Genomic DNA, 10,593 nt, shown 5'->3' on the forward strand with positions numbered 1-10,593 from the left:
AGGTGGAGGACAAGGGCAGTATAACCACCTGCAACCCTCAGACATTCTTCTTCATGTTCCATCTGTCTAGCCACCTCTGCAGAAGTCACTGGCCTTGTTGAGCACATTGGTTTCAAAGCAAATGGTCACAGAGTGGCACATGCTTGGTTCCCAACACTGACCACCTTTCTCACTCATTAAGTTGCAGTGCTGGGGAAAGCTCAGAGAAGCTGGCCGGCAAATACACACCCTGGATTCCCTCCGCTATGCATCTAGGTCTGGGAGCATTGTTTTTAGGCCAGAAGCAGCCTGAATGCGTAAGCAGAGGCACAGGGAGACCCATGGCTCGGTGAATCTGGCTGGGACACTGCCCGCTCCATTTCCTGTTGGCTGGAGTCCATCATGGCTGGGCAGCAAGTGCTGGAGCCAGCAGCTACCTCAATTTCCCTCCGAGCCCTTGCAGGGTTGGCAGAGCTGGGGTCCGGGCAGCAGGGCCTGGAGATCAGTCAATACATAGAGACAAGTGGAGACACTGTGGTCAGAGAAACCAATGCATCTTCTTGAACACTGTATACATCTTTGCTATCTCATGATACAGAGGGCATAGGAGGGTCATAAACATAGCCACCAGCTATCTTTTAAAAAACCCACATCCTCACTCAAATCCCCCCCCCATGGCTCCCATCACCTATAAGACGGGGAACACTCCTTACCCTGGCATTCAAGACCCACAGCAGCCCCTGGCATTCAAGAGCCAATGCAGCCTCAGCCCTACAGTGTCACTTGTCACCTAGCTCTGATGGTCAAGCCTCTGTGCTTCTGCTTACACTTTCCCTCTTACCTGGAAAGCCTCATCTCTGCTTGACAAATTCCTACTCATCTCTCAAGGCGCCAAATGCCCCTGGCCAAATCTACCTCTCCCATTTCTGCCATCTCAGGACACGTCAATCACTCTAATTAGCCACAGGTAGTTACATAAGAGATTCCCCGATGGTCTGTGAGACCTTGGAAGATGGGAACATCTTGTTTACCCCCAAACCACCATGCCTTGTGGCCTCTTGGTAAAGGCTTGGCCAATGTATAAACAGCAAGGATCCCAAAGAAGATCAATGCTAAAAGTGAAAATGTTTCCCTCCATGAGATTCAAGGAAGAGGCACTGCAATGAGCAGGACCTACATGGGTCTGCAGTTGTCACGGCCTTCTTCACGCTGACAATTTGCTGGGTAGGCTGGCTTCCAGGGAACCAAGTATTTGAGCCATGTCCTGACCAGGTGTCCCATGTCAGAGACGCCACAACTCCACAGATCTCTGCTCACTGCTAGAAGCAAATCACACCAAATGGTCTCTCTCTCTTTCACTCTCTGCACTCTGCTCACTTTGGAAGCAAATCTCTCTTTCACTTGTTAAGAGATTGGTATTTCTGAATGCAGTTTCCTTACCCTAGGCCCCAAGAGGGCCATGGCTGATAAACAGGCCAGAGTGCTTCTTCCTTAATAAAAGGGGAAAAAGGTCAGTTTTCATACAGTTTCATCTGTGTGAAAGCAAGAGTGACAGGCAGAGATCCAACCATGCAGATGCGTATCACGGCCTCAGAATGGTGCATGGAAGTAGCAGGTGCCTGAGGATATCTGTGTAAGGAAGAGGAGGAGGGACAGCAGGGTTGCAGGGATCAAAGGTGGCTAAGTAAATAGTCCAGCCCCAGAGAGGTCCAATCTATTTCCAGGAACTTCCTCTGAAAGAGATTTCGGAGCCACTGTGACAATCCAGAAGGTACCCCGACTGCCTGCCAGCTTATACAACATGATGCCCAGAATTAAAGAGCTGCTTCTAAACCAACATTTACTGTGGTGATGGGGGGCCCAGAAGCATATTTGTCCAAGTGGGCTTAAGGATATCTGTATGGATTTTCAAAGCAGTGGTGGTACAGAAAGCCGCAGCTCCACAGGGGTGTTCCCCATCCTCCCAGCACCCTGATTTGCCAATTCCCGGGTCCTGTGGCTCCCTGGGAGTGCACTCCTGGAAACTGGGTGGGTTCTAGGGCTGGCATGAAGGCCAGTGTGGCCTGAAGAGGGAAGCAAGGAGCACCAGTAGGAAAGTAGGTGAGATGAAGGACCAGACTTTGTGCAGGGATCTGGGCCACCTTAAGGCCCCTGGCTGTTGCTCTCAGGGACACAGGGAGGGCCGAGGATCTATGAGCCAACACTCACTCTCAGTGCCCACTCTGGGTGCAGTGGGTAGGTGGGGAAGAGCAGGAAGAGCATTTAAGAGAGCCCCATGGCTTGGAAAGCTTAGTGGTGGGTGGAGTGGAGGGAGAGTGGCTGGCATGGGGCGGGGCAGCCACATTCTGAAGACTATGGAGCAAAAAGGACCGTGAGTGATCAGCCAACTGGTGGTTCTCACCTGCATTATACCTGAGATGAGAATGACCTAGTAGTACATAAGAAATACAGATTCTGGACCCCTCTTCCCCAGAGGTTCTTACTCAACAGGTCTGCAACAAGGCCTATGAATGTGCATTTCAATAAGCTCACCTGATCCTCTCATGAAAGTGGTCCCTGGATCACACTTGGGAAGAATCCTGCAGTGGCTCAGTCCTCTCAGCAGAGGGTCAGAGAGGGGTGGAGCCTGGTGTCAGGCAGCCAGAGGAAATGAGAGAAGGTACCCTGACTGCCAGCCTGCCTACACATCCCACTGCAACGCTAAGCCCTCCAGATTTTGAACAGAGCCCCTTCAAAGGGACAGAAGGTAACCTCACCTCCATACCGACTGGAATAGCAGCAGTGTATGACACACTCAGCTGGTGGTGTCACACTCAGCTGGCAGGTCTAGGCCTTTGGAATCAAATGCCCCTGGCCAAATCTACCTCTCGCATTTCTGCCACCGCAGCCTCAATGCCTGGCAAGGCCTAGACCCAGGCTGGTGCTCCATACATTTCCGTTAAACTGTCAACAATTGAAATATGCCTGACGAAAGCATGATGGAGGCTGATCTCAGTAATCAGATGTGACCAGAGAGAGGCACGCCCCATGCACTAGGCCTGCACAGATGGACAGAGCTGAGACACCACGGGGACGTCCTCAAGGCTTGAGGACAAGCAGCCTTGTAGAAGCTGCATCTACAGGGAATTTTTGGACTGAGAAGGCAATGCTGATCTTGTAGTTAAAACTGATAGAGAAACAGTCTCAACATTCCCTTTTAGAAACCAGGTGTGTTTTTCCACTCCTGGTTTCAGACGAAGAACACAGAATGCAGGCTTTCATTTCTGCCGTTAGATTTTAATATGGCAAAGCTGGGCTTGCTGTTCTAGAAGTACTCCGCAAAACCCTCCCAGTGAGTGAGAGGGAACCGTACACTTTCCTAAATCATGCTTGGCTTCCACACTATGCTCTCTGGGCACATTCACTTTATTTAAAAATATAAGACTTGTCAATACTGATCATTAACAGATGATTGTTAATTATCTGTTTTTTAATTAAAAGGAGTCAAAATCCTGTGTGGATGGGGATACTCAGACCATATTAGCACATAAAAGCTGACGAAAAACTGGCTCTTCTGCCTCCTGATGCTAATGAGGCCGTGTAGCAGCTCATCACGGATTATTAAGAAACAGAACCAAATGCGAACACAACACAATCTGACATCGTGACTCAGGATTCAATAATGCTAGTCCACTGGGGCATTTGGGCAAGCAAACACAAAGACAAGCCTCTCTGAGTCTAGCAGGAAGGTCTTCTGAAGGCATACAGATAGGTCTTTAACCACACAACTGTCACCTGTGCTTCTCATAAGGCATATAGGTCTTTAACCACACAAAGATAACATGAAAACACCTAACATTCTTTTGTGAATTTATTCTGTGATTTTTGATGCTGGAAATGAATGTTAAATCCTTTCTAGTAATCATATGCCAAATAACTATTCATAGTAATCACAAATCAGGGGCCCTGGACTTCACTGCCTTCTTAGCTCATTCCCTTTGACGCCTCAGCATAGCTACTTTTGCATTTCCCACTTTTTAATAACCACACAGATTAGCCATGTGATTCAAAGCTAAAGCCATCAGACACCTGTCCTCTCAAAGTTTGCAGAAAATGCAGACTTTGTGGGCCTCAACGGGGACACGCGTGTTTATTCTTCGTTTACCAAATCGAAAAACTGTGTTGACTGCAAAGATGTTGTTGATACTTCACAGTTCACAGGTGAATCACAGTCCAGTTTTCTAACTCTTTCTATCTGCTTTTTCTCATTAATCACCTATCATGAAACTTGAAGATTTTGGCATATAAGCAGCTCAGAAATCCAAGGAATGTGAGTGGGTGCTGTTTGTTAAGACATCACTCACACAACATGGGCAAGGCCAGCATCAGAGCTGGGAATATTTTCAACTGTTGGTGAAGAAAACCAGACTGAGTATCATTATTACAATGAAAAGCAGAGTGATGGGGGAAAGTGTATTTTAACGATTTTCCTTATTCCTTGAGAACTGCCTGTAATAGATGGGACTCTGCAATCTCCTGTCCTGTGTATGGTTGGTAGCCAGCTCTGCAGAGACCTATAACAAAGAACAACTGAAGGCCACCTCAGTATCTTGATATAGAAGCATCTCTATTTGGTTGCTTTAAAACTTCTTTAAGACCTACATTTCTTCCTGAGGTCTAGAAATTCTTAAGAACTGTAGGTGAACCTGTAAGGCAGTGATTTTCAACTGTGCCTTCTTGATATGTGTCAGGAAAATTTTTAAAGATCATTAATTAAATTATTTTCAAAAGAAGTTCAAAGCACAGTATATTCTTTTCCTCTTTTTTTTTTTCAACAATATAATTTAAGTGTGCCATGGAAGTTTAACTATAGGTTCAAGTGTGCTATGAGATAAAAAAAAAAAAGTTGAAAAATACTGCTTTAAGGTCTTTTATGAGTTTCTCTCAATTCCTTCTCTAGTTTGCTGTTTGGGGCAGGAATTAGCTTGCTTGGCACCCCGGAGGAGGGGAAACAGTCCTTTTGAAAGCTTCTGTCATATAATTTTTATTCTGTCTTCCTTTTTCGAGAGGAACACACCAGCAACACCTTTGGAAACAACCCACATGTCAGTTTGTGATCACTTCCCACAGAGCCCCAGGGTGACCTGGGACCTAAAGAAATTATATCAGCTTTCCCTTTTAGGGTTACACTTAGCTTATTTCTGAATCTCTCTGGGAATGAATACATATAACTTCATGTAGTTAAAAGAAACCCAATGTACTAACAAAAATCCCAGTGCATTCAGAAGTCTCTTGGTAGCCAAATCGCCTCTGCATGTTACTTATATCAAATCTTCTGCGTGCTTTTTTAGCACCGTGGTGTTACCTAGAAATTCGGAAGAAAGGGACACAGTTTGGTTGCCAGACAGACACATCGCAGCAACACTGAAAATAAGATCCAGCACGGGTTGATTTAAACCCTAGCAGAGCGCGTTTAACATCTTGCTTTAGTTCTGCCACTTAATCACTATTAGAGACTGGGTAAGACACTTCAGCACTCTGAGACCAGGTTCTTTACCTAGAACATGGGGTTAATAATATCCGCTCTGCAGAGTTGGGAGGACAAAATGTTTAAGGACTGGTGGTTCCATTCTCCTGCCCTCTATCTGAAAATGGTTGCAGCTTCACCAGGAAGCCTGACCTTAGGCGGCATAGTACCTTAGATGTCACGAAGAAGACTCCACACACGGAACCTGGCAAAAATACCACTGCTTAATTAACAAACTTCTTTCTTAGCATTTCTCAGCTTCAGCTGAGTTCAAAGCTCTAATTAAAGTACGCTCTATTTTCAAAACAACTGAAAACAATAATTACATACTTCCCTTCTTACCTTCCAGGAACAGCCTGAAATTGAGGCAAAATTCCAAGTCCCCTGTACCTCAAAGCCATACAGATAAAATGTCATATTCTTCCTACCCCATCGACCCAAATTACATAATGGCCCATGCATCACCTGACACATGGATCTTAGAAAGGGATTACAGCTCATTTTAGTGCTCCTGGATGTGTGCCGAAGGGAACCTTGGGAGGGAAGCTGGCATAATCACCTTAAAGATGAAAGTTCCATCCTTACTCGGTCAGGGTATGGTATCTCCACTTAGCATCTTATAAACAGCATCTTCTGTAAAGACCAGTTCCTTATTGTTTATATGGATGTCTAATTGAAAATGTTATGTAACCTTAAAGTACGGAGCATTCCAGAGCTATTAATAACCAGCTGCATCCAAATTGTGAGGCTTCTTCAAGCTTAGAGTTGGAGGGCATCATCTGATACTAACTTGCACACACACAGATACAGGTATACACACCCACTGTGCATATGTCAACACAGACCCAGAGAATGGGATTGTCACGGCCACAAAGCCAATTAACAAGAGAGTCAGGGATAAATTTCAGCCTCTGGAAGCTGTTCTATCCCCAACATATCCACAAGTGCATCCTCAGTGACGCACAAATGCTGCAGCCCTCCAATGCCAAACCTGACAGCTATGATCTTAGGAGTTCATGGTCTAAAGTCCTGAGTTAGAAATGGTAAGCAAACAAGGGAAATGCCTCATTGTTGTTATTGGTTTATGATACATACCCCTCCTGATCTCCCCCCAAAACCTGAGAAACTTAAAACATATTTTAATATGAGGCCTTGGTATGTACGGCATGGAGTTCAGTTTCAGAGATCTCCCAGGAAAGACATGGGTTTAAGACAAAGAAAAAATTGAAAAGGAAGAAGTTATTCTTAATTGCTCATTTTCACACGGGGGAATAAGAGAGAAAAAAAAAAACAGTGAGAAAACTGATGAATTAAAAACTAAATATCAGTAATGGGAGTAATGTTTTATTGTGTAATCCAGCTTGTGGCTATTAGTGGTATGTTATATGACATAGAAATTGTTATTTCATAATTATATTATCATTTTCAACTGTAACTTAATGAAGATTATTTCTCCACACATTCATTTGTATTCAAAACCTTACCAGTTAATCATAAAGAGCTAAAATACACAATGCTGGGAAATTAATATTCTCACACAAGATGCGTTATTTTTCCCTTCACAGACCATAGAAGCCTGTCAAAAATGAAAGCTTTGCTCTTTGGTCACAAAACCTGCTGAGAGCTTAGCTTCTGGGAAAAAGATAGGACATGCCTATTTCATTTGGGATTCAGTAACACTTTAAGAGGTTCATTAATCCACATCTTAAAAAGACCAATGACAACCCCATTAACAGCCCATAGGTCAAATTGATGAATTGAGCTGTAATCAGCAGCCAAGAAAACTAAGTCAGAATCTGAATATCCTGGGGGCCCTCCCTTCTTATCACAGTTCCCTGGAGTCCCTATTTGCACAGGCTCCACCTATCACTGACTAATCAAACAGTGGGGTTGAAAGCCTAAAATAATTATGTTGTTTCCTTGCAGTAATTGCTTAGGCTGGGGTTTTACCTATACAAATATGATTGATTCTTTTGGGGAGGGACAGGTAATGTTCACCAGCTTGCTGCCTTCCAGCCGGCCGGTGTCCAGTCAATGCACTGTATACCATCACTTCTTAGGGGATAATGACATCCCTCCATCTGAAATGGCGAACCTATCCCATAACCCCAATCTGGCACCTTAGGACATTTTGTAGCCACCATGCTTTGGCCCAACAAATAAAGCACTAAAACACAGCTCCAGCTTTACCTCCTGAACTGAACGAACATCTCACGGCTCCCTGGGTACGAAACCCTCTTCTTAGAAAACAACTGCCCATTTAGTGCAGAACTCTTAGTCCAAGCATCTAGACTAAGATGCCCCAGACTCACAGAATGTTCCACTCATAGAATCATTAGATTAGAGGGGACCGGAGAGATCATCCAGCCCAAACCTGCTCCTTCTACTAACAGGGATAGAGAGGCCTCTTTCTGCTAAGGGACTTTCCTACATCAAAACAACATTGTACATGTCATGTAGACAAGTAAGCTCAATACCTTGTGACTCCACCATTGACACAAGACGCTCAGCCCAGGACCCAGTGATTCCATTTGGCTTCCTTCTTCAAGACTGAATTAAATGCACTTAAGCAAACAATCAAAAGCTGCAAACCAGATAACTGGGGGAAAACAGGCGGCCTCATGACTGCATTTAAACCTCTTTCGAGCTATGAAGTTCTGCCAACAAGGTGGGTTGACAAATATGAACCAAGATCGGGTCAGCCCCTGCTTGGTGACCATCTGAGATCAGCCCCAGCTTCTACTAAGTAACCATCTCCAAGACTTACACAGCCAGAGGCAGGTAGCCTTGGTCAACCCTCACCCCACAGAAAGTTTAGGGTGCACTTCTGAGGCCTTGGCACACAGGAGGAACTGGATACAGTCCATTCCATTCTTCAAGAGGCCTAGGAAAACAGAATCTTGGGAAAGAAATCACCCAGGAAAACATATCCTCTCACCTTAACTAAGAGAACTAGCTTCACACTTACAGTACACATTAGGGATTAGAAGGATGGATAAAAATGCATGCTACCAGCAATTTATTTCCTCAGAGAAGATACTCATTGGAACAAATACTTCACACACATGCAATGACTCGAGAGGCAAGCAGTTAGCAGAAGAAATGGCACAGTTGTGTATGTTACAAAGCGATCAGCTTGGCTAAGCAGCAGAGTATCCTGGTTTCCAATTCTGGTCTACCCACTCCTTAGCCTTGTGACTTCAATTAAATCATTCAATCGCTTCGGGGCTCAGTTTCCTGATCTGTGCCATGGAGAAAGGGGAACCTACTTCCCAGAGTGGTTTTGCACTGCCCAGCACAGCCCAGACGCGCACTAAATATGAGTTGACTTGCATCCCTCAAATGCCAAGCCTGAACCCCCTGCATCTACTATCATGATCTAAACCAAACAGGTCTCCTGCCTGCACGTCAAGCCTGCATCTCCCTCCTTGAAGGCCGAGGAAAGCACCAAATCTTGAAGTTCAGCCTTTAGGTGGGAATTGGGGTCGGGGAAATTGATGGATTAAATCAGAAGCCTCACAGGTCTTCAGGCTCTGGGTGGGGGCGGGTAGGGGGCTCACAGGCCGCCACCGAGCCCCGCGAAGGGGCTTTGTTCCCAAGGCGGAGGGCCTGCCTAGCTTACCGAGAAGCGCATCCGGAGGCGGTTGAGAGGCGCGCGGGGCACGCAGCAGAGCCACAGCCCGGCCCGGGCCGGGGGCACCGGAGCCGGAGGAAGGTGAGGAGCTGGAAGAGAAAAAGGAGGCTGCCACCGGCTCCTGCCTCATTCTCCCGGGCAGCGTTGACCCGCTGGCCGCTGCCGGCTGAGACTGGCCGCCTGGCGCCGAACCCCACGCACGGTGCTCATGTCCCCGTCCGCCGCTGGCGAGGTGTGCGCGCAGCTAGGTCTTCTCTCGGCGGCAGCTGGGGGCTCCTCATGCCCCGCGCTGGGGCTCGGCGGAAGGACCTCGGGAAGCGGAGCGTAGGGAGAGAAAAGAGAGACAGAGCGTGAGACCGCGTAGAGCTGCGCCCCGCGGGACCGGGGGCTGGCGGGCGGGCGCCGGCAGGACTGAGCCGCCCCACCCACCGCGCCTCTGAGCCCCGCGCTGCGCGCCCGGCAGGACGCCGAGCCACAGAAACTTTAGCACATGGCTAGTCCCGCGGTCGCGGTGGCCGAAGCCGCGCCGCTCGCAGAGCGCCCCTCACTCCCTCCCGGCTCTCGCCCCAGCCCCGGCCCCAGAGCTCAGCTTACTAGCGGCGACCGCGTCCGCAGCGGCGTGGCGCCCACCCGGCCGCGCGCAGAGCGGTGCGCACCGGCTTGGTTGGAGGAAGGGGCGGAGGGTCCATGCAGGGGAGGGGCACCTCGGCGACCGCGACAGGCGCTGGTTAAGGCATCTTTGGAGGGGGGGTCGCGCCGGCTGGCGTCCGCAGGCCCGGAGCGGGGAGGGTCCCCGTTCCTCCAGCCCCCGCCCTGCGGCACAGCGGCTGACGACTTGCGCGGGCTTCCCCGGCCCCAGGTCTGCGGAGCCCGCCCCGTTACCTAGCGACTCGCTCCGGGGAGCCCACGCTGACGCGCGCGACTAGCCGGGCTGCCGCAGCCGAGGGGTGGGGAGGAGAGGGGAGGGATGGGGAGCTCCGGCGCGGGGAGGGCTGGCGGCCGCGGGCGGAGCTCCTTCCTCCCTCCGCTTCCCCCTCTACTTTGGGGAGGGAGCCCGAAGAAGACGTGGCCTCAGCCCGGCGGTGGAGGATGGGTGGTCTGCGCGGGGCGGGAGTGGCTAGCGGGAGGCACGGAGATGCTCTTCCCTTGCGCTGGGGATGCAGCAGCAGGTGGCGGCGACGTGGCCGGTGGAGTCCAGGCGACCACAGGCGCGCGGCCCCAGCGGGAGCGCGACGAAAGTGGCCAGGGACGGGTGTGTGTGTGTGACACGCTCCCACCCCACGTGTGGTACATGGGGACCTGGGGATGCTGGTGAAAGAGGGGCCTCCTCCTTCCTTTGGTCTCTCTCCCTCCTCCCTGGACATTTTGCTCCTGTGCTGTACCCTCCTCATGGAAGAGCAGGTTGCTCAGCTCCCTGCTGTGAGCTCCTCTGGTCTTCCAGACAACAAGGATGGCCTGGTCGTTGGACGTAGAT

General features: G+C 49.0%; 1 protein-coding gene across 1 annotated transcript in view; it reads right to left on the bottom strand.

Moving 5' to 3' along the window:
- LOC128594162 (protein TUNAR) overlaps positions 1 to 9,978 on the bottom strand; it is a 53,112-nt gene extending 43,134 nt beyond the window's left edge. Inside the window, exon 1 of the mRNA XM_053602711.1 lies at positions 9,108 to 9,978. Coding sequence (XP_053458686.1) covers positions 9,108 to 9,119 — 12 coding nt within the window. The 5' untranslated portion in view covers positions 9,120 to 9,978. The remainder of the gene's footprint in view (positions 1 to 9,107) is intronic.
- Between the last annotated feature and the right edge of the window lie 615 nt (positions 9,979 to 10,593).

Source organism: Nycticebus coucang, chromosome 9 (assembly GCF_027406575.1).
Source record: "Nycticebus coucang isolate mNycCou1 chromosome 9, mNycCou1.pri, whole genome shotgun sequence".
Classification (NCBI taxonomy): domain Eukaryota; kingdom Metazoa; phylum Chordata; class Mammalia; order Primates; family Lorisidae; genus Nycticebus; species Nycticebus coucang.